A 25,309-nucleotide genomic window follows, 5' to 3' on the forward strand; every position below is an offset into this window, starting at 1 on the left:
ACGTCAATTTACGTTTCATTTATCATCGAACGTGATTCGTTAAATCGTGCTTTTACTTTTATGTTACATCGACTGATACCAATTTCTCGAACGTAAGAACTGGAACGAAACAACGCGATATACAGTCTGGTGGTTGACCAATGACGGTGGTGGGGGACGAGAGTTGCCCAACCTCGAACGGCCAACACATTCGGCTCAAACCTAACGACTAAATTTTCTTCAGTCCCATTCCACCTGTCGTAGCCCGACCATAATCAAGTTCCACGCCACGATTATACTTATAGACGTCTGTGATATATTCGCGGTGAATATATTTATCCGCGTGCACGGATAAATAACTCTAGTTAATTACCCCATTAACGTCGCGTTGCGTATAAATAACATCGGTTTCTGAAACCGCACTCGCAAAATTGCGTTACACGGTATGATAGCTTGTTTTGCAACTCATACGTTGCCCTTGTAATGAAACTCGTACGTTACGTGAATTCGCCCGTGGTTTATAACAAAAATTATGCGCGAAGCATGCACGTGAACCGTTTCCGGCGAAGATCACGTGTCGCGTATATTCTATAGTGATTTATAACGAAATTCATAGCGGAGATTACGCGTCGTTTCTAGCGGCGATTCGTAGTAAAAATTGTGCGGCAAGTATTCGCGACAAAATTTTCTAATAAAAATCTTACGTCGAGTAGGAATATAAAAAGCGGTTTACGATTAAAATTTTTCCTGTCTCGTGTATACAGCCACGGTGTATAGTAGAAATTCGTGTTGCAAACAGGATTGTGTGTGCGTGTGTGTGTGAACGTGTATGTACAACGTTGGTTTATAGCTAAAGGTTAGGTAGGAAAACTAGAGTCGAGACTTTTATCGACATTTCCATCATTTACCATTTTCACCTCTCAATTCTAGAATTATACCGAACATCGATTACTGTTTGCCAGTGATATATCAAGAAAGGGGGGTAAAAATGAACATGAAATATCGATGACCGGTGTTGCAATAACCTACATGTCACATGCTCACTTAATCTTGGGTGACTGACGAGCGTTGAGCGTATATGTTGCGATACCTTAGCTGCCGACATTGAGCTACATAATTCAGGTATCCTAATAGTCACTATCTAACATGTTCTGGCTTCTGGAAAGTCATTTCGGTTGTTTTTTTTTTAATGAAAATGAAACACGATTTTTTTAGAGTGTATAAACATTTTATTAAATTACATATTCTCCATTTTGGAAAACGAAATGACTTTTCGAACAGCCCAATAGAATGAAAGGGAATGAATGCTTGTGAAGATATAACAGCGTAGTCAGCGTGGTCATTAATTGCGTGATTTGTTAATATTTTGTTCCTGCTACCACGTCATCCAATACACGTACATTCTCGAACTTTATTCACCCTTATTGTACAATATAACCACCGCTACCCACTGAAATAAAATTCCTACGATATATGTATATAAAAATGTGTAAAGCTGCAGCAAAAGTGGTCGTGGTGGTGGTCACTTGGCGGACGTTCCTCGTCCATTTCCGAAGAGGACATTTTAGCCGGTATCGGGCCACTCCCCCCTTTCACGCGCACCGAACAATTACCGTCCGCGTCACGGTCGTATATTAAATGCAGAAACAGGGGTACAGTCTTTATCATTCGAATGCCTTTCTTGAAAACTTACCGGCGATGCCGCGTCGTAGAAGTCTAGCGTCCCGGCGTAATTCGAAAGCGATTGTTCGAATTTATGAAGCCATTACGGTGCTCCGGGAACGTTCGACTAAAGCCCCGTGCCTGATTCCTGGCGCAATAAAAGAGTCTCGTAACGGTGCCATTTTGTCTCGAGCGGCGGCCACGTACATTAACAATATAACTGGTTGATTGCGTGCGGCATCGTTACACGGTCAACGCATGTGTACATAAAAATCGTGGCTCTGGTCTCGCCGGTCGCGACCGATCGTAAACTTACTTCAAAGTGATACCGGGACCCAGTTAAGGTGGTTTAGACATCTCCGGGGAAGTGCTCGTACTTCGTAGGTTAAACATACTTCCGATCGTAAGATACTTTCAAGATTTGTATTTACAAACACCGTTCCAACTGTACAAACCAGTCGCATGGGTCACGAACGCGACCAATCGCGTTTCCGTAATACGCGCTCGGTCGAATCGCTACCGACCCTCGCGAGAGCGATCGTGTTAAAGCGGGAACTCTGTTTTCTTTCCAGCAGTGAGCTCCATGCGGCCGATAGACAGCACGAAATGCGTGGTGGTCCAAGATGTCAAGGCTGTCACTCACGAGAACGCGCACGTTCACGACCCGATATCAACGCTACTACCCACCGAAGGTAAATATCGAGCAGTATCAATTTGCATCCACTCTGCATGATGTAAATACTCCCGCGCACGACGTCTCACGGTAATTGCTTTTGGGTGGCGTCTGCCACGTTCGAATGGCTTCCCCCGGTCTGATATCGGGCGTCGCATACATACCGGTACAATGGCTGCGGCGAGAATAATATCGACCCAGAAACACGCGCGTTCGACGGGCTTGTTTGACTGAAATATTTCTCACGGGACCGGAACAACTGTTGTCGATTTAAACGCGCGGAAATCGAGGCCAAATTTAATCGACCACGGCAACCTGAACACCCCTACCTCCGTAACGCGCGCCGAATATTTTCGGTTGCCTGCGAAAACCTCATTAAATCTCGCTTTGACGGAATATAGGAGAATTTTTCAAGTGTTCACACGCGTGGATGGTCGATCGAACTTTTGGAAGCGTTTCGGGATTAATTCCGCGCGTCGAAGTGTGCGACTAGTTCGTACAAATGTCCGTACGCCATTCATACGTTGCACGGATGAGGTATGTACAGTACGCGATCGAGAAGAATACCGCCGCAGGTCATTAATTCTTTCGAGACGCTTGCCTCGAGGAAAACGGCCCTCTACCGGGGCTTCGAGCGTACCATCGTACGCGTGCACGCGAAAAATATACTAACCCGCGTATACGCGACAGATAGGTCGGTTATTTGTACGATGAGAGCGTTGTTACGATCGAACGTAGAGATATAAAGTGTTCGCGTGAGTGTTTTTGGTACAAATTGGTGCTCACATTCCTCTAAAGAAGGAAGAACGTTTCCGAAGAACACGATAGTAATAAGAAAAGTACGCGGCGATCGTTTAATGTTTATAACACTCGCCGAAACGAGGACGATGGAATCTTTATCGCAGTGTTCGAAACACCCGAACAATATTGTACCGGTATTCCCCACAGTGCCCAAATTACCCCGAATCGCTTTACTCGGCAAATCTCTACACAGTAGTTCCTCCTTAATGCGGAAAAGGCGGAACCGCTGGAAAACTTTAACCGAGGGTCGGTAGAGAATTCTACGTTTTCAAAAAAGTAATCCAAATACGATCGTGTTTGGGCTCATTTTCATCGGGAGAATCTCGCCAATCTATGAACGCTACTTTCGCGAAGATACGACGAAGAATGTAAAATGTTTCGAGTCACGTCTACGTTATCAGTCAGAGTGTACTCTCGGTGTAACTAATTCCTGAAGTTCATCGATGAGTCTCGTGCTTCGAATGGTTCGATCCCACGATCGAATTCTCCACCGAACCCCCGTTGAAGCGTTTCGAGCCTTTTAACGAGGTGTTTCCCCGCGATGGTCGTTTCTCACGTTCCTCGATCGCGCAGAGTCGCTGCCCACGAGCACGGCGGAGCACTCGAGCGCGTCGGACAGTGCCGGGGACCAGCAGAGCGATCCCCAGATCCAACAGTCCGCTCAACAATGGCCGGCGGTGCTCGAGCTGCAAGCTTACAACGTTGCCCACTCGGACATCATACCGTCTTACAAATTCTGGAACACGGAATTCCGGAACAAGCAGCCAGCGTTCATACGGTTGAACCTAACCCTGCCTTGGGGCGCGAACTTCGCCGTTTATGGTAGACGGAACGTTGCTCCCAGCGTCACGCAGTACGACTTCGTGGAGTTCGTGAAGGGTGGCCGAGTGGACCACAGATTGAAACGAGACGCCACCTCGGAGGCGGTGAGCTTCATGAAAACCGCCACGCAGGACACCAGGACCAACCGTCGCGACGTACGCTCGGTCCCGTTGGATCGACACGTTCTGATCAAAAGGACCATCGTCGAGCCGATGATGGTCAACGTCAGTCTGCTACAGTACCTAGACACCGGCCGTTGGTTCCTCTCCGTTTACAACGACGAGCTGCAGCCGTACAAGATCACCCTGGTCGTCACCGAAGCCGAAGGAGTCTCGACTACCTGCCCGAACGACTGCTCCGGCCGGGGATCGTGTTATCTTGGAAAGTGCGACTGCATCGACGGGTATCAGGTGTGTATCCTGGGGTTTCCATCCGAGACGATCAGGGTCTTTAAGTTCGTTCGGCTGAATTCTTAGTCGCGCGGATCCACATCGATGTTCTCGGTCGTGTCGACACTTGGGTTGGGCTGGTGTGGAAGTTCACGGGAAGGGAAACTCGCCTTCGGAGAAGAATCGGATAATATTTTTCGGCTTCCCGAAAGAACGAGGGAGCCAATTTACCCTCTTTTAGATTTTAATCTACTTTCGCGGAATCGTGGATACAGGCCCTTGCTGAACGCATTAAATATTTGTGATTGTACGCAGCTCCGTTATCGCGAGGTAGACGATGTATTGGGGATGATTTCGTGCATTTGGGGTCGCGAGTTTCGATTCTCGAAGAGCAGAATTTTCTTTCACGTTGCTTCGGTTTGCAGAATTACGGTGCTACGGTTTCGAACTGTGGTCGTATCGTCTCGCGTACGTACCACAATTATCTACACACTGGCTCCACGATTAGAAATGAAAATCATGCGGTGCTGTTATCCCTAACAGCATTCGTCGATGATCTTTCAGAAACGATACAGATTATGGAAGAATCGCTAAAAATTTCAGGGAGCCGATTGCAGCAAGAGTGTATGCCCGGTTCTGTGCTCCTCGCATGGACAATATGGCGGCGGTATGTGTCACTGTGAAGATGGCTGGAAAGGTGCCGAATGCGACATACCATTAGGCGACTGCCAAGTTCCTGATTGCAATCAACATGGACAGTGCGTTAGGGGATCCTGTGTGTGCAATCCTGGTTTCAAGGGCGACTTCTGTGACGAACGTAAGTTAACAACCTGTCTTTCGAAATGTTCAATAGTCTTTCAAAATGTTCAACAATTCTTCAACAATGTTTCGAAATGTTCAACAATTGTTCAAGAGTCTTTCGAAATGTTCAATAATTGTGTAATGTCTTTCCTCTCCTACACTTGATTGTTTGTTGAGATCACTTGAGATACATGAAAGTTGTTTCCAACGAACCTGACAACTTTTGAAATATTGTTTCGGGTAATAGATTACTTTGCTTCGAACGTGGAATATCTCGTTTAGGAAACACATCGAATTATGCACGTACGGTTACGACTTATTTGGAATAGTTGAGTTCGTTTCCAGCGAGACACACTGTAGAAAGGAACCAGCAGCAGTTTAGAGTTAGGATGTCTCTTCCGTAGTAGTTGCATGAACTTTGAAGAGTTTTTGAACTACGAGCGAGGGTTTCTTGGCAGGACAAGGTTTAGGAAGTTATGTTCCAATGTGTAACTGGAGTTAGGCAACACGGTTAGATCGATTCGAGATTTGGGTGTTGTACAGTTTTCACGGCGTAGAAAAAAAGGTGATCTGGAATGGAAACAATAATGTTCGAATAATTCAATATTCGAAAATTTTATAGGCATTCGAATACTGCGAGTAAACTTTGAATATTTTAGTAATATACTATAAATACTAATAATAATATCTGAGTACTCGAATATTTTAAAATACTACTAATAATATTCAAGTATTCAAACATTTCAAAACTACTCGAGTAATCGAGTATTCGAAAAGTATTTAAACACATACCTATGCGATCAGTATTCGAATACTCGATCGTTCAAATTCTACAATACATATCGAATATCCAAATGACCGAAACGATCGAACATTCGACCGAGCAAAAATTCGACAAGTCCAAGTTCCAATTCCGATTCGAGGAGGAGAAAGAAACCCCAAAAAAAAACAAAAGGAACGCAAGAAACGATGAAACGTCTCTCGCAGAGACGTGGAATTTGGAAGGTGTCTAAACGCACCGGATGATCCTGGCGCGAGCTCATTAACGAGGACACAGTGTTCGAAGTTCGCGCGACGTCGCGCGATAATTTAACGTTAAAAATGACCAGCGGAAACGCGGCTCGCGGTGAACGTTTACCCCCCCGCCGTACGAGTCTATTTCTGCGTCGGATGTTGTTTCTTCATATTTGTCACAGCGCCATTAATTCCCACCGTAATTCGAGCGTACGTCCTGCCCCTACCGTCCAGAGATATTCAAGGTGTATTAGTAATGCGCGGTCCCTACTGGCAGCCAACACAGGCGGACGGTTCCCGACCTGTAATTAATGCGCGCGCAGCTCCCTGAATTTACATATGGGTGAAACTATGCCACGGTTCGACTCGGCGATCAGTTTCACGTCTGTCTCGCGGTCGTTTGAATTTTCCAAGAGGACCTGGACCGAGGTCATTCAGTCATCTTCTTTGGATGCGTACAATTCTATTCTGGGCTGATCGGTAAGACCAAACGATGGAAATTCTTGTGTGAATCGTGATTGGTATCTGTATTTCAGATATTGGACAACTGTACGTTCATTCTTAGTCAGTTTTTTCACTCCAGCGAAGATCTCGAACTGTCCACTCTAAGTCGTTCGTATCTTCTCCCTTTCTGATAAATAGAGTGTTCTGGAAATGAAAGTTTTGATGTACATTGTCGTGAAATTTATAATTGTACAGAAGGACATTTTTTTTACAATGGAAAAAACGACAAAACTTATCGAACAGCCTAGTATTTCAAGATCCTACAGTCAGATCGATATTAGTTGACCGTTCAAGGTCACCGAGGAGTTAACCCCACCGTACCATTGTTCCTACCATCTCCAATAGCGATGCACACTGGTATGTCTTGAATTAGACCTTCAGTTCCACATGGTTCACAGTCGAGGTGACCTTAGACCAGTTGACTTTGATCCAACTACAATAGTTCCACGTGCACCATCGTAGAATTCTATAATTAAAGTGATAAGAAAGTATTGCACACGAGTAACTGTTACTGCTCCACTCTGATCGTTTCTTAAGTTTGTTAAGATCGTTTGTTAAGAGGACAATTGTTGATAATTTTCTAGGTGGAAAATAAGTAAATCGTACAGTGATGAACAAACACGGGTTTACTCGGAGAGAGATAGACAGGAATTGATACAAAGGAAATTAGCCTCTACTAATTGGCATTAGGCAGCATTGATTCCATCTAGTCTTATACGTTAATGAGATGGAAAATTTGAAATTCAAATACAAATCATAATTGTCCGCTAGATGAGTTCAACAGATCAAGATTGAAGCATCATTTTTGTAAGCAAGACTTCATTCTTGGTACAAACATATATACTTAATCTTCTATTATGTAGATCGCACTTACATCTATAGTAACTATGGTTCGTGAGAAGCAAATAATCAAATAGATCAACATTAGAAGTTTACCTCTGCCAGGTCCACTGTACCGACGCAGAAATATGACGTCCGGAATTAATGGTGAAATTATTCGCGGAAAACGCGCGATTCTTTGTCTCTGACATTCTCACGATTCCGTGGTATCGCATTCCTCCCTTTCATTTTGCCATGAACGAGATGGTGTTCGTTTTCCATAAGCGACGGGGACTGCTTCTGAGAACGCACCGTGTTGTTTAATCGTAGCGCTAAAAACGAATATTAGGCACAAGGACGAGATGTCAGGTTCCATCGGTTAATTTGTCGAACTTCATTTTTGTCCACTTCCTGAAATAATTAATCAACTTCGTTTCAAGTTGACAGGCTAGACTATGAATTTCAAGCCTCACTTCATTGAAGAAACAAAGGAATTCTAGGTTTACAAGTGGACGAAGAGAAACAATTGGATTGTTCGGAAAACCATTTCGTTTCTTTTGTTGAAAATAAAACACAATTTTTTTAGAGTGTATAAACATTTTATTCAATCATACATTCCCCATGTTGGAAAACTAAATAACTTTCCGAACAATCCAATACAATTAAACAGTCCGGTAGGGGTAACTGCTGGCTGACCTTCGATGACCTTCGATGAATCAATTCATTCCGAAGCGAGGGAGCTTAGATGGTCCCGACCGAACACTAGCGGCCCTAAGAACCCGGAAGAATCTCAGAAATTCTCGGCGAAGTTAGCCGACTCACCGTATACTATACTAAAATATTACAAAAATTCCGATCGGCGATCAATAGAGCTCGGGGGTGTCCCCGCGGTTCTAATAAAAACCAGCGAACCGGTGATCTCGTTCGATGAACGCGACGCATACGTAACGGGGCGAAGAATCCACGAGGAATTTCCCTCATCTCGGGCGAACGAACGTCCCAGCCTGTATACACATAACCGGTCCCGCGCGGTACGAATGGGAGGATGGCACCACGCTACGCGTCGCCGAGACGCTTTGGAATTAAGTTTCATAATTTCCCCGGGGCAGCTGGGATCCGCGGGAATAATGCAATTGTTCCGATGCCATAATTTAAAAAGTTGGCCCATTCGTCGGCGCCCAGGGCGCAATCACCGGCACCCCGCCCACCTAGGCGACCTCCTTCAGAGACGCCTTGAAAACAACGTTAAGAAATCTCCCGTTTCTCGCGATTACACGGTTAGCTGAACGAGAAACGATCCTCGATTATTTCATTCGTACCGATAGCTGACTGTCCAGTTTCGTTGCCGTTCGAACTGACGAAACTGTCATTTGTTAACGTACTTCAGTAATTAAGAACGTCACGGCCACTCGGATGTATTATACATCGTGCGACCTGACTCGAAGGTGCGACTCTTAAATAACTGTACGATTGATCATCGGACATATACCACTTCTAAACTGATTCTTCTGTTTGTATTCAATTTGTTCATACCCACTCGCGATACAGAATGTTCGTAAATAACAATCGTTACTTTTACGCCGAAAGGATTGTAGGACCTACGTTGATTTAGAATCAATTGCAGAACATATGTTGTTTAAACATTCTTTACTCCTTTGGGTAAGTATTATAAGCTCCTGAAGTCTTAGTCCCTTTTTTTCAATCATCCTATTATAGGCTCTCTATAGGCAACCTATAGATATTCGAAGTTTCTATAGACAAACTAATGCAACACGGATTAAGAAGCGTGTATAGGCAAGTTGGGTATTTCGATTGGTTGGAGTAATACGTCAAAAGCTATACGATTCCATTAACCATACAATTGATCATGTATTAGGATTAGGAGACATATATAGACATCTTGAGTATCTACGTTTCGAAGCGTCTGTAGTAATCCTACTCGGTAGACTCTCATTTGAATTGGAAACCCTCTACAGGCAACCTATGTATCTCGAATGATTGGAACAGTGTAGTCGATGGAACAAATATAGCGATCTCGTAAAAACTGCTGAGCGCCAAGATGATTGTGCCTTTGACTGCCTCTGGTGCCAACAATTCAAGACTAGCCTGGAGTGATCTTTTTTGGCCGCTAAAAGTTCAGGTGTGTTCCAAAGAGACCAGACATTGTGAGCAGAAAGTAGTATACATTATCCTGTAGCCAACAGATTGCTATCTCACAGGAAAAAGCCTGTTTAAATGTTCGAACCCAACAAGGGTACAGTAAGTGAATCACAGGTAGAGAATTTGTTTTCGTAAGTATATATTCTTGGAAATGACAGTTCCTCGTATTAAAAAAGCACAGATCGCTATATTCGTTCCCACCAGTACTCTGAAACCTTGGGTAGACTCAATGAAACGTACGATAAATCATTTCGATCGTCAATTAAATGTATCGGTGTTAGAAAGAGTATATAAACAACTTAAGCGTTCTCTATAGATTAGAACAATCAGATGTCTGAAACACTCGAAGCCAAACGAACGCATGTCTTTGTTCAATGATGTATACCGTCGATTCCGTTGGTCCCTGACAAAGACAATCGTTTCATTTTTCAGCCAATTGTCCCGATCCCAACTGCAGCGGTCACGGCGTCTGCGTTTCCGGCAAATGCTACTGCAAGGCTGGCTGGCAGGGCGATAGGTGCAACCAGGTCGATCAGCAGGTGTACCAATGTTTACCCCGTTGCTCGGATCACGGCACGTACGACCTGGAATCCGCGACCTGTGTCTGCGAGGGACATTGGACCGGTGTGGATTGCTCGCAGCCCAGTTGCGGCCTCGATTGCGGACCTCATGGAACCTGCGAGCAGGGTCTCTGCAAGTCAGTACACACCGCAAACGCACACATATTATTAGTTACATAACTGTATATACGTACAACGTCAAAATTAACTCCCCGATTCAATTCGTTCGCAACTTTAATACAAATTAAAACACTCGCGTGAGATTCTAATAGGTTTATTCAATATTAACATTTTTCGTACGTCAATATTCCAAACTTCGACCAAACATCCATCTTTCGGTATCTCCGCATAAATTCTCTGTTATTAATCAATTTTCATCCAAAATTGTTCTTTCGTCGATCGAGAGTCTGTAGTCTCTTCGCGTAAATCTTTCTTTTCGTTAACCTCTTGAAAAGAAACTTAGAACTGACCAAAGTGCGATTGTATAATCAAACGCAGATCACCTAAACGAGGAAGTAATCGACTTGGAAGAATGTTTCTCGAGATCTGTATTACTTCTCTGTCAGCGATTAATTCTCGCGCTCTGGTTCGAAATTGAACGAAACAAAAATGGCAGTGAACGTCAAAATAAAGAATGACAGCTTTATCCAACGGGGGAGTTAATTTTGCACCACCCGTTATATATTTCCGCTCGTCTTTTGTATTGTCGTTCTTTATGGGTCCTTGGTGGGCGTTGCAGCGGGAGCTGCCGCGAATTGGGTTACCTGGATACGAACGCGCATCGCGCCGAATTGAATGAGAAAAGTGATGTGTCCGCTGGCCCTCGCTCTTCAGCCCCCTCCTGCCCCCAACCCCCAGCCGCTGGCCGGCCCCGTCGGATCAGAGAAATTTATCTCGGCCACGATTTACCCCGTCTAGCCTGGCTTTTCGGCGACGTTATTCGCGCGCTTGCGGAAAAATTGGATCAGCCGTGGTCGGTGATAGGTGGCACACCTAGGTGTACGTTGAAACGAATTCCTTCGGTTAAGACGCTTCCGGAACACTTGCCACGAATAATACTAAAAAATAGCGACATTTCGATCGGGGTCTTCGTTGGTATTCGCGGACACTGGCGCACGTTACAAGTATGCCTCAAATTTATTGGAGATGAATTTATTGGAGGAACGATACTTCTCGATAAAGTTACACGATGGTACTGTAAGAGCTCCTGTTTTTACTAGAGAGAAAATCCACGTTGAGACGTATTCCTTTGGCTATGATTCGTCAGGATCACTTGCCAGGAACAATGTTAAGAAATAGTGACACTTAAACTGGGAGAATGTTACAAGTATTTTCTTAGTCGAAGAAATGTTTTTGAGATGTTTTGGAGGTTATCTTTTGTAAAGTTAGACGGTAGTTCTATAGAACCTTCATTTTTTACTAAAAAGATATCAAAGTCGTAAGGTTGGTAACATTTTTACCTATAATATCTATCATTGCGAATACGATAGAAAAATAGCTTCCTTGGTATTAATTACCAATAGTGGTAATTAAATTGTAATCTAATGACCTTGAACGGTCAATATATTTTCTCGAAACTGTACCCGTACCAAAGTTAGCGCGAAAGTCGTCATAGAAATAGAAAGTGGTCTCGCTGTCGCGTGACACATGCGTGAACGTAACTCTCCTAAAGAAACAATCTATCCGAGACATCGTTTACTCTCCAACCGTGACTTTTATCCAATCGGTCGACAAATTGCTACCGTCGAGATGTCGTTTGTTTAATTGAATCTCGTCGACTCGGTGGGAATTCCGCTAAAGTGCATTCGGGTTTTTCGCTACAAGTTCGCGGCGGTGGCCGAAAAAAAGAAGGAAAAAGAAAAACGGAAAAAAATCCTGACTGGTAGCAGATTCGAGGGGATGAACGAGGGAAAGAATGCGCTAAAAATGGCTAAATTGCCGGGCGAGATCAGAGGCACGAAAGTTCGGGCTAAGAAGGTGAAAAATTGCAAGAAAAAGGCTCTGTCTTAGGAGGTTCGTCGTGGAAGGGGAACGGGGGGGGGGGTGGGAGGGGCCAACTTATCACGGACTCGAAGGACCGTCATCCCTTCCTACCGTCCCTTTGTCAGAATCAAGGACGCGAAAGAGGATCTCTTTTCTCATATTCTAAAGCTGACGCCTCTCGTCTTCCCTCTTGTTCCATCGGCCGGTAGTCGCCGTGAAAGAGCCTCTAAGTGCAAAAACTTTTCGCCGCGGGAGGGCAACTTCGAAACTGAACCCAGAACTCGAACTCGCGTCCCTTTTCTTCCGTCCCGTTCTCTATGAGGGGTCGGTGGCGGAGGGAATCAATTTTACATTCGACGATAAAGCTTCCTGACACCGAGAGGCTTGTCCCTTCTTCTTTTCTTTTTTTCTTTCTTTCTTTCTTTCCTTTTTTTTTCCTTCCTCCTCTTCCTGCGGAATCTCTGTCGCGTAGTCGGGCCAATCGAAGTTTTACGACCTCCGAGCCGAAGAATGCGTAGGGCCGGAAAGAAAGTCGGGGGCGGAGGAATGCAATTAATCCGATGGACTTCGACTTTCAGGTGCAACGACGACTGGACCGGTACCAAGTGCGATCAGAAACCGTGCGATCCGCGTTGCGCGGAACACGGTCAGTGCAAAAATGGCACCTGCGTATGCAGCCAAGGTTGGAACGGACGACACTGCACGCTGCGTAAGTGAAACGTAACGAAAGTATCGCGATTCTGTTGGTAGTGGGTATAGTTTCTTTTATCTGCAACCCCTTTCACCGAAACGGAATTTCTATTTGACGTTTTAACGTTAATTGTGACATTTCTCCGCGAAGCACGTGCTGTGTGCTGATATCAAGTAGTCGCGTTCGTGCTACGCCTATGGGCGTTCACCGTACGTACCGTACCGATGTAGTTTATATACATAGTACTGTAAAAGTTACACGGAAAATGAGTGTAACATCTCAAAGAAGTCGAAATAGCGAAAGCTATAAACGATGTAAATTGAGTTTAGTACTGTACGATTCCCTTCCAACTGTGTAATATTTAAAAAATATGAATATTCTTCGATAGTAGAAAAATTGTACAAATTACTATTTTTAGTAAAGAAAGAAATATTAAGTTTTTTTTTCTATTACTAAAAAATACTTACAAACTTGGTCAAATCTAATGCGAAATAAAAAAAGAATAATCACGAGCAAATATATATATAATATTTGTATAATATTCGTTTGATCGTCGTTCGAGGATTCGTCAAAAGGATTTCAATTGCTCCTTCGTGTATCCTAAACGCTGTACGTTTGTTTTACCTTCGCCTAATAGATTTCCCTCCCCCGAAACGTCGTGTACACCGTTCAAGTAACCGTAACGAAAAGTACATCGGTTTTCAATTAGCTTTAATCGTCCAGTGACAGTACGGATTAAAGTATTCGTTCTGCTTTCTTGATAGCCGGATGCGAAAACGGTTGCAGCCGCCACGGACTCTGCACTTTGCAGGACGGTGAATATAGTTGCGAGTGCTCCACCGGCTGGGCGGGCAGAGATTGCAGCATACGTCTCGAAATGGAGTGTAACGATTTCATTGATAACGATCAGGGTGAGTGTCGAGAAAGTTTTAAACAACACGAGATAATTATCGAGTTTCCTCGTACATATTATGTCTACAATGTGTCTCAAAATAAGTGCAGATCGACAACACCTAAATTACTGGTGTTGTCAATCAAGAGGTATATTTTATAAAATTAGAATATAGGGAAATTTTTTTATATTTTTTATCATGGTATTCGACAGGACAAGAATATCAATGTCGTTTCAATATCAACTTAATTTTTTTTACGATACAAAGAACTAATCTGATAATTACAGTCAAAATTCTTACGAAATATTATCGGTGAGAATGTAAAATTTTCTTTGAAAGAATTTAATTGATCTCGAAACGTCGTGTTTTCGAGAATCGACAGCTTAAGTGTTGTTAATCGGTATTTTATTCTGAGACAGCTATAGTTGGCCGACTAAAACAGTCTTATTTTACTTACACAGCGCTGCATTAATAGTCGAAGAATCGGTATTATTCAGAAATTAAGCATAGAATACATTCATTTTAATCGATAAACTGTGCGTACAGGCGATTCATAAATACGCATCAATAGTGCATAAATATATAGACCACGATAATATTTAACAACTTAAAAATCGTAATACGCACGTTTTACGTTCATTCGACGTTTTCTACTTGCCTTGACGATGCATTTACGAATCACCCAGTACAATACAACACGTTGAAACTTATTTCAATTAATCCACGGAACCTAACCTAACTTTCGCTGAAAAAGTAGCTCTTCCATTTCTGTTCTTCGTTCGTGACTACATTTCTACTTTCATTTTTCATTTTCTTTCCTTTTTCTCTTTTTTTTTAATCCATTAAAAGCCGTTCACTCGTATTACCCAAGGTACACCACCTACTCTAACCTAACTTTTTAATAACTATATCTCTACTTTTATTTTTCGTTAAATCCATCAAAAGCCGTACCCACTCCAAGCTAACTTTTACCAAAATGTATCTCTTGGGTTTCTGCCCCGCCCTCCCCCCACTGTAACTATGCTTCTACTTTTATTCCAAAAAGAAACCATCAAAAGCTCTTCGCTCGTATTACCAAAGAATACGCTACGACGAAAAGCGTAAACGACGTTAGCGTAAGGTGTGAAGGGAGATACGTGTTCTAAGAAGTAATGTTTCTCAGATGGCATGATGGACTGTTCTGACAGCGAGTGTTGCTCGCACGCAGCTTGCGCAGAGCATATCATGTGCCTTACTAGTAATAATCCCGTGGACGTTCTTCTCCGCAAACAACCACCCAGCGTCACGGCGTCCTTTTATCAGCGCGTGAAATTCCTCGTCGAGGAGAACAGCGTACAAAGCTACGCTCATATGAACGAGTACAGCGAAAGGTAAGATCGATCACTTCACTTTACCCGGTTTACCGTGATTATAATATACAAAGCTTAGTTCCTTATTTTTACGACATCTAAGAGTATAATATTTAAGCGATCGAGCAAGTCGTTGCCCGGAGATATTCGGAAATTTCTTTTTCTTTTGAGAGAGATTCGTACACGAATCGATCGAACGAGAATGAAAAAACTTTAATCGAGGTGCGTACGTAGGCACTTATAAAGAGGACACGCGAGTATCTGTGACGTTTCTGAAGACTGAAATTTATCGACGATGTTTTCGACACTTCGTTTCGCGGTACCGTCGGTGAGGAATTTTTAATAACGAAGTGAAACAAAAATGGATACGTATGTCGATCGGGGGGTGGTTTATTTGAAACTTATAGTCGACGATAACGGTAGAATTTTTAATAACGCGGAAATATACGAAGGGCCGGACGCGTGAAACGTGACGAGTAAATATTATCAAAAATACTGGTAACATCGAAATATATTTTTAGAGAAAGTTACAGTGATTTAAATAATTGAATGGTTAAAATGCGAGTATCAAGAATGAAAATAGCTGAGAAAACCGCCAGTGAGTGTGGTCGTTAAATTTATTATATTTAAGCGCGGACTGTGGATATTAAAAACCGTGCAATTCCTTTTAAAACAAACTTACCGAGCTTGTCATTTTCTTGACCTCGTTCTTGTACAAAGAAATAAATTTGCTGAAAAAATGGGTTCCCAGAAGCACTTTATTCTCGTATAATGACGCTTCTTTTGTTATTAATATTCATTTTAATATTCACTCGCGACTTATGCATCTCACTCTATATATATATATATTACGAAAATAAAACGCGAAACACATTTATCGATCCAACAAGGCTCATCTAGCAGATCCTGCCTAACTCTCTGAGAGCATAAACGACTAATATACAGGGTATCTCTGAAAAAGATATCTATGACTTAAATGTTACAAAATATTTAATCGAAAAATATTTCAATTTATCTTGATTATAAAAATTTAAAGAAGATATTTCTCGTAACCTAAACACTTTATCGAAAAGAATATCGAGACAATTTGAACAAGCAGATAATTTCAATAAATATTCTTTTCTTTGGTGAGAAATCAGAGTTACCAACAATCGTTAGTATCGTATTCCAAGATTTTTAAAAAGTTCAAAAAATCCAAGATTTCTAAAAAGTTTAAGGAATTTTCATATCTTCAGAACGATCAAAGATTTCTCCGGTGTTACGTCTCACACTGTACAATCGACCCGAATCGGAACAACGACTGACTCGATCGATCAATACGCCGATACATGTGACGTTCAACGAAAGAAAACGAAGTAATATATTAATAGCTGCGTGTCATAGTTTGGCCTTTTAAAATTTCAAACCGCGTCGAACCGCGCGGTTACTTTCCTCGGTTTATTATCATCCACGAGATATGCGCAAATCATTGATTTCATTCGATGAGTTTTTTTGTTCGTCGATTACGGCACGGCCCGTGAATAGAACGCTCGAAAAATGTGCAGTATGTGTTTACAAAAAACCAGAAAAGACCATTGTCTATCGGTATTGAAGCGCAGACGTGTTCGATTGCACAGACGATGCGCGCACACGGTCACGATGGTTTCGCTAAACAGTTTGTTCGCGCGTGTTTCATTTTCCCGACGAAGCTTCACGATGGGGCAAAATACCGAAACGAAAAGCCCGAAAGGAACAGAAAAAAAAAAAATTAAAAAAAAAAAAAGAAACAACCAGAAAATATTCCCAATACGAACACCTTCCGTATACGCGTCTTTCGGACGGTTTCAGATTTTTCGTTCCGCGGTGTTTCGTTTACCGATGTCGTCTCGCGCGATTTCGCGCGGCGTTTCTCTTACACGACGTGTCACGAAAGAAAGATTATGCATGGGAAAAATTATGCGACCGACAACCGTCACACGCGTCGCGCTCACACGGTGAGAGTTCTGTTACGCCGCTGAAAACGGATAGCGCCAGCTCGATTCCGAGGGACGAAATCCGAAAATTTTTTCTTTTGATTTCTCTCCATTTTCCGGGGGCAAAAGTACGAAAGATTGGAATCCAAGCGCTGCGAGGAAAGTGATCCGTGACACGATCCGAATTCACGTTTTCCCCATCGTGAGCAACTTTTCGATTGATAGAACGCAAAAAAAAAGAAAAAAAAAAAAGTAAAATAGAAAAAAAAAAGAAATAAAAAAAAGTGATAACCAAAAAAAAAAAAAGAAAAGAGAAAGAAAACAGATTCGATCAGATTAACTTGTACCGCTATACCAATAACAATCCGGTGTATCCGTGACAGCTGAATTATCAAGAGAGCCCCCGGTGGGTGACAACCCTGCCAACCCCCTGACCATCCTACTCCTCGTGTTTCACCCCCTCCCTCCCCCGAATGCCAAACGCGTCAGTGATCATCTCCGAAGCATTGTCGATCAAAGGAGCTTCCTAACGTGCGCGCCAATGTTAATTACTTGCAACTCTATCGAATGTCTGAGCCATGGAACGTATTGGACAGCAAACTCGAAGTACCTATCGAATAGTTGGACATTATTATTATTATTTTCTGCAGTCCCTGTTCGTGGAAAGGACACTGTTCAGTTCTGCAGAGTATCTTGAACTTACGAGTGAGCAACGATTTCTGTTCTCTCTTCGAGAACAAATCGTGGAAAAATCTAGAGAGGAATTCAACTTAAAAAACGAATGTAATATTTTTTATTTCGAAATAAAAATTGATAAAGCGACTACGAAGATGGTAGTGTACTTGGGTGTCGAGAGTTGGGATATGGAGAACGATTTTGCATAAATTTTAAAGATTACAGTAACGTCTCGAAAGATGAAAAAATGTTTTCAACGCAATCGCGTGATTTTCCCGAGAAAAATGAGTCCAAACAAGGCTACATTCGGACGATTCTATCTTGATTTAGAGAAATGAAAAATTTTTTTGAATTACGCGGAATCGACTAAATTGTTCGATTCTGGTCGTGTTTGGGCTCCTTTCAATCGGGAAAGGCGCGCCAATCCATTGGAATTACTCTTGTGAAGATACAAATAAAAAAAGTATTTTTGAGTAACTAGGGACACTTATTTCGCCGTAGCAGATATGCGCATTCGTCCACTATAATTATAAAATTTACAATGTAATAACAGCCTACGTGCATCCAAGTTTGTATTGTCTCTCTCTACCAAATCGTTTTCAAAATACATATAGCTAAAGTTGTGCGTGTAAAAATGAAATTTGTTTTCCTCAATTTGTCGAAGAAAAAAATAGTATAATATATATTGTATTCATTTACAATTCCATTGAACAAGAAACGCAACGTCTAACCTAAAATATTACCAGAGCAGACGTTGACTCATCTGGTAAATTTTCACACGTAAACCCTTGATATACCGAGTGTTTAACTGCAGTTAGAAGATACGCATATTTGCTACGACGCTCGCTTACAAGTGCCATCAAGGACCTGGGAACATCGTACAGAGCAGGTGTTGCACACCATGAGACCCTGTAATAAGTGGCGAAAAACACATTTAGCGGCTTGTATCTCCAAGGTTATCCCTCCCACTCGAGCGTGTCCCGAGTACCTCACAATACTCGTTCCAGTTTTCAACGGTTCCCTCTATCGGCCAGCATCGGGATTACGAACTCTGCGTATTACCATTTCTCGAATCCAAAAAGTGATACCCTCACAGAAATCGCTGCACACTCTTAGGTCCACTTAGGTATAAAACTTAACGTTGTCCTTTCCTTGAGAATTTTAACTTCGAAAGATTAACAACTACGCGATAAAAGCGTAGAAAAATTGTACATTAATTTCTGAGAGTAGTACATTATATTTTTAGAAGAAAAAAATAGTACATTAACTTTTCAGAGAAATATTGTGATCTCCTATAGATCCTCCGTAGGTAAAAATCTTTTTAACGTTAAACGTCTTTAGTTCGCAACACTGGAACGAATCTAATTGTTTTAAAGTAACTTTCGCGACGCGAAATAATTAACTCGACCAAAGTGACTCTTAATCGAATTTCACGAAGAGCGGAAAACATATTCGCGCGTCCATGGTCAGCGGCCTTTGTTCAACACTGATGAAGATTTGCTCAGGACGCGTGCGGCCACGGCGCACCAGCGGCTGCGAGCGCATTTCGGGGGATTCGTGTATTTTGTCTAGTGTTTATCCTCTGTGTGTACCCTTGCCACCACCAGATCACCATTCACCCCACAGCCGAAGACCGAAAGAGGCTCCGTTCTACGTACAGACTGAACGACAACTAAAAAAAAAATAAAAATACCAAAAAAAAAAAATAAAAAAAAAACCGAAAACGGAAAAAAAAACAGAAAAATATTACTGAAACGCAAAGAAAAAAGTCTGCACACGGAGAAAATGCTCGAGAGACTCGCTTTTTTCCGTATCTCGATTAAGTTCTCGCCTCGCGTAAAGTTTTACATGTTCCAGGCACCGATGTTGTTGTTTTATCACGAACTGCGCGCGCAATACCAAGCTACCTTTTAACCTTCCGAACTGTTACGCGAAAGCAAAAAAAAAAAAAAAAGAAAAAAACACAGAAAAAAAGAAAAGAAAGAAAAATATAAGTGTCGTTTTTTCCAAAATTCTTGTGATCACCACAGTTGTTTCGGCCATTCGTTTAAGCAGTTTACCAAAAGCAAAAAAAAAAAAAGAAAAAGGGAGATTCATAGATAAAGCGCACGAGGGCGATCGAATCCCGGCATCGTTGGAAACGGGATCGAAGAACGTTGATTCAAAACCGGTGATCGCGTTGTTTTCGTGTAATTGTAGAGCACCGAAAAAAAGAAAAGAAAAATGAAAAAACAGAAAAAAAAGAAACGAGAGAACAGAGAGGAACGACGACGCCGCGACTCGATCGCTCGAGTAAAATTATTTCTAGAAATGGTGGACACAAGTTTGAAATTGTCTCGTGCTACTACTACTACTACTACTACTGGTTCCTTTGCTCTCGCGCGCGCGCGCGTCCGTCCTCCCAGGAGTTCGTCTCCGCGTGTCACGTTTTGTGCATATATATACGACAGTTCCGTCTGTGTCTGAGAAAGAGACGTCGAGAGAGCGGGATAAAAGTTTGTTTGTCCCTGTTGTGTGTCTGTTGTTTCGCGACGTCTCGCACGATGGTATTGATCACCGTTTCCGAGCACCCTTGCCGTCGCCTTGAAGACGCTCTTCCTCACCTTCGATCGATTGGCACACGATACAGCGTCGTTTTTACCGAACGCTGTCGCTACGTGTACGCAACAGCCTCGCTGAAGTCACGCCGGACTCAATTGGCCGCTCAAGGTCACCGATGGGTTACTCCCACCATATTGCCTATCTATTAGGTTGTTCGGAAAGTCCTTTCGTTTTTTCTTTGGTGAAAATGAAACACGATTTTTTTAGAGTGTGTAAACATTTTGTTAAATTATATATTCTCCATTTTGGAAAACGAAACGACTTTCCCAACAACCCAATAGTTGCCCGTCTGGCGCAAACGTAAAGGTCCCGCCATCTGTGCTCGAAATGGAAAAGCGTGAGAATGGAGGAGGTGGAATACTTATCGAAACTTATAACGGGGGAAGAGGCCAATCGAACGGCCAATTGAGTTCCACGCCACCGTAAGTACAACCGGGAAGACGACAGTTTGCAAAATGACCGCGAGAAAAGACTAAAAAGAAACTAACGGATAAAAAAAGTCACGTCACCGAAAACGTACGCTCGAATAAACGAAAAACTAATTCCCACAGACGGACAAGAGGATCGCCGATCGATCGTTCGCGGCGTGAATTCTTATCGCGGGGTCTGTCAGGACGAAAACGGTCCGGCCCTCCAGAATGGAATCTCGACCGTAGTACAAATACCCGTGGTCCGTGAATCAGAAATTCAGGCTGGCATCGGGATCGCTCGGACACCGTAATCAATATTCCGAAGATCGTCCGCCGACATGGCGGCCGGTTCGATGGAATCTTCTCTCATTGTCAGTCCGGGTCCCCCCTCTGTTCGCGGTGGGCCAACTGGCGATAAGAGAGATCGTCTCGAACGGTGTCGTTTCGGATGGTCGTCGATTCCCTCGGATAGAAGGTTGACTCGACTCGAGACGTTGCATTCCAAACAAAGCGACAAACGGCTCGTTAACGTAGTGCACCGACGTTGGGTGATAGAGGAGAGGACCAGGTCCAGTCCAGCTCTCCCTCGCTCTTTCTCGCTATCTTTCTTTCTCTGTATTATATATGTATATATACATACTCTGTATATACATATATACATGTATATCATATACGTGATTTGTGTGCGTAGTTTCCAACTTGTGTCTGTCACGTGTATACCACTCTATGTTGGATGAGTCTGCGGGTGACTGCGTTCATGTTGGCGTGACTGGCGAAGACCGCGTGTGTGATGGGTACGCTTGATTTAGTGTGTGTCTACGTCTATTGTTTCTGTAACGGCGTGCGAAACATTGCGAGGAGCACTCGATTCCGTGGGCGATGTCGCGACGTGGGAAGGGATTGGGGGTGTCGGGGGATGAAAACGTAATCGCGGTGGGGTACACCGAGGCCAAAGCGATGCAACACCGTCTAGCGCCTCGGTGGCTGCTGGCGGATCTCCGCCCGGGGATCACCCGCGAGACGGAGTCTCTACGATCGGTTCTCCGCGCGCGTTCAACGGGACAACGGAACGAAACGGAACGGGACTTGATCATGGAAACGATTGCTCGCTCAATGCTGCGTACGCGCGTCCGTTTTTTTCCCGCTACACGCGGGTTCTGTGACCGTGGTAACGCCCTTTCTTCTCGTTGGTTTTTTCCCACACGTAGTACGTTCTGGAGTTCCTTTACACCGCGGTAAGTTGCAGCTCAAGCTCTCGCTAATCGTTCATTAATCCAAACAACAAAAAAAAAAAAAAAAAAAAAAAACAAAAAAAAAGTACCATCTATTGCTCGTTTCGCTCGTACATTCATCTTACATGTTTTTTCGTATGTCCCGTATATGTATCTATCTATTCTATATATGTATACGTATGTTATTACCTTTAGCCTGCGTTTTTGTAACTATCTATTCTCTTCCGTTTTCATTTTCTCTCTGTCTCTGTCGTCTGTCTTTCCTGTCGCCTCGTCCTCGTTCATTCGGCCTGTTCATCGATTCGTTTATGTTTGCCAGTTATGTCCGCCAATGTTTGATCATAATTCTTGCTTATTCGACTCGTTCCAAACCCCCCCCCCCCCCCTTTCCCTCGACTCTCCGATCTATTTTTCAATCGCTGTCTCGTGTTCTCTTTGTACTTTGTTTGGTTCTACTGCTCTCTTTCGCTCACTCATTCTCTCTCTCTCTCTCTCTCTCTCTCTCTCTCTCTCTCTCTCTTTTTCTTCCTGTACTTACCTTTCTTACCTGTGTAACTGTTTCTGTCGTTCTTGGGCCCGATGGCTGCGTTTCGCGCGTAGGTTGGTTTTTTTTTTATTTTTTAAATGAAAAAATTATCTTTATTCGCGAAAATATAGAACAAATAACGCCACGGTAGAGCCTAGCATTTAATAAACAACTGTATCGAGTCTAACGTCCCCCGACCATGTCCTCAAACTTTCTCAAACAGACTTTACACTTTTCTTGCCCCAAATACGAACATTTCGTCAAATTAAATTATCGGTTGTGTCCTAATTTTTATAGTTTAATGGCGATTATAGAGATTTAACAGCGTTTGATCGTATTTGACCGTGTTTGACCGTGTTTGCTAGTACGACCCAGCCGTGAACGAAGCCGCAGCCAGCTGACCCTCTTCACACCTACATTAAAAACTACAATCGTACGAATTGTCTCTGTGTTATCTGTGATATGTCGTCGGTATGTTGTCTCCCCCGCCGTCTCCTCCCGTCTATTCTTTTATTGTTTCTGTTATGTATTGTCTTCTCGTCCCTTAGCGTTGAGTTAGCTACTACATCTACCCCCGTAAAATGGCTCTAGTATGTTTGAGAATCGTGTATTTATACGATACGATATATATATATACCTGGTCTTGTGTTGTTTTGTGTTGCCAGGCTTGCATTTTTATGTACGTACACCCCCCCATTGTCTCGAATTTGTCTCTAGTGAACTTGTCCCTAGCATTCACACGAAACGCTGACTTTATCGCGCGCCTCTTGTTGCGTCCAAGACTCTTGCGTTCCATAACCTTTTTTTTCTTCAACTATTTCCTTTTCCGTCGTTACGAAGCATTACGAATATTAAGAACGATAAAAATCGCAAACAGAGTGTATATATAACGGAGAGAACGCAAACAGCGAATGACAAAAAATGCAAACGTGTTTGTTACGTCTTTTTTTTCTTCCGTTCAACCGACGGATCGGCAACATGTATGCAATTACGGAAATCAGAGAACAACCGTACCAAAGCTTTTCTATACACGATGACGATGATGATGATGATGATTATGATGATGATGATGATTATTGTTATTATTATTATAATGATAATGATGATGATGATGATAATGATGATGGTGACGACGACGACGACGACGACGACGATGATGATGATGATGGTAATGATGATGATGATGATAATGATAATAATGATGATGATGATGATAATGATCGTGATGAAAATGATAATGATAATGATGATGAAGAAGATGATCATGAAAGGACCCGAAAGGACCATCCCTCCTTGTCCCTTGTCTACGTCTGTTATCACCTGTCTTATAATGTGCCAACAACCCCGTACACCAAAGCCCTGTGTCTGTCTTGAACCGATCCGTGCTATCTACCCACCGAAAGTGTATCATATACCAAAAACACGACAACCCTCTTTTTAAAAAAAATTCGATTCAGTCAGATCACCGCGTTGGTACGAAAGTTACTCGCTTTCGCGTCGGTACGGCAGATCCGACCGACGCTCGGTTCGCGTCGGTACGACAGATCCAATCGGTGCTCGGTTCGCGTCGGTACGACAGATCCGACCGGCGCTCGGAGCGCGCAGAAGAGAGATGTCTCTGTACGGGATCGCGCGCGGGAATAGTAGAACCAAAATCCGAAATCAAAAAAAATAAAAAAAAAAAAAGTAAAGTAAAAGAGGAAAACTAACAACAGACGAGAAAAAATCGCAAACAAGAGAAAAGAGGAGGGTCTCTGTGACACCCGAAGGAACACGCGAAAGACGAAAAGAAGGCACGAAAAGATCTGATGTACCGTATCCGAAGCGAGAAGAGAAACGAAACAGAGAAAAAAAAAAAAGAGAGAGAGAGACAGATAATCGGCATATTGCGTCGGAGTATCGCGCGATTTCTCTCTCTTTACCGAGACACCGTCCGTTCTCTTTTTATTTTCTTCATTTTCCATCGTACGAACCATACATATGTATATATGTAGAGAAACGGAGATATATATATGTATAGGTTTGGTGTCTGCTGCCTTCGAGATCTCGGTGTGTTTGAGACCGTTAATTACGCATCCGTTCTCTATTTTTCCGTTTCATTCTTTCGATTGGTTGACTCTTACGTTTCCTTTTCTTTGTTTAACCATTCACTATGGTTTGAACTTACCAGTAGTGACGACTGTGCCTGCCACCTTGCTGTGCTCGTACTTGGAGGATCAGCACCCCGTCACGTTGTTTGATCCCCAAGTCACCCGACGAACGGTGGCACGGTGCGCGTAACCGGAAATCCGCGGCCGTGCTCGCTTTCCGGTACGACGTCACGATTAACGACGATCCCGACGATCGTTCGTACACGAATCGATCTTTTAACGGGGAAATATGTGCGATCCTCCAAGAACGAGTCATGCCCCCATATGCAATCCCTTAGGGACCGATGAATATATTTATATATCTACATACCGAACGCATCTATGCAGCCTATTACACACGGTCTCTAATTTATTTTTCCAAAACAAGGTGATTCTTAGTTGCTTGTTAATATTTAGCGGGTATATCCGTAACACCAAGCGGGAAATGAAACGTTATGTTAATTGTGTAAGGTGTACAGGTTACGTTCGTCGAGTTGCGACGAGTTTCTAACAGCGGAGGACTATAAGACGCAATCGATTACCATCACTGTCCGTGTAGCGCCAAATTCTTTGTAACGTCGAATGGTAAATATATATCTTCGTGCAAGAATCTTTCGTACTCGTCAAGAAAGATAGTAGTAAGAAGCAATACTGGATCCACACGAAAACGATAAGTACAAAATT

General features: G+C 42.9%; 1 protein-coding gene across 11 annotated transcripts in view; it reads left to right on the plus strand.

Moving 5' to 3' along the window:
- Positions 1–25,309, plus strand: part of Ten-a (Teneurin-a transmembrane protein) — a 990,045-nt gene that overhangs the window by 947,773 nt on the left and 16,963 nt on the right. For 9 of the 11 annotated variants that reach the window (XM_076323558.1, XM_076323557.1, XM_076323560.1 and 6 more), the window contains 8 exons: positions 2,214–2,333; positions 3,689–4,347; positions 4,930–5,143; positions 10,057–10,321; positions 12,746–12,876; positions 13,623–13,769; positions 14,914–15,121; positions 21,947–21,973. In XM_076323558.1, coding sequence (XP_076179673.1) covers positions 2,214–2,333; positions 3,689–4,347; positions 4,930–5,143; positions 10,057–10,321; positions 12,746–12,876; positions 13,623–13,769; positions 14,914–15,121; positions 21,947–21,973 — 1,771 coding nt within the window. The remainder of the gene's footprint in view (positions 1–2,213; positions 2,334–3,688; positions 4,348–4,929; positions 5,144–10,056; positions 10,322–12,745; positions 12,877–13,622; positions 13,770–14,913; positions 15,122–21,946; positions 21,974–25,309) is intronic. The other 2 variants (XM_076323559.1, XM_076323562.1) reach the window with 2 other exon arrangements.

This window comes from Ptiloglossa arizonensis, chromosome 11 (genome assembly GCF_051014685.1).
Source record: "Ptiloglossa arizonensis isolate GNS036 chromosome 11, iyPtiAriz1_principal, whole genome shotgun sequence".
Lineage (NCBI taxonomy): Eukaryota > Metazoa > Arthropoda > Insecta > Hymenoptera > Colletidae > Ptiloglossa > Ptiloglossa arizonensis.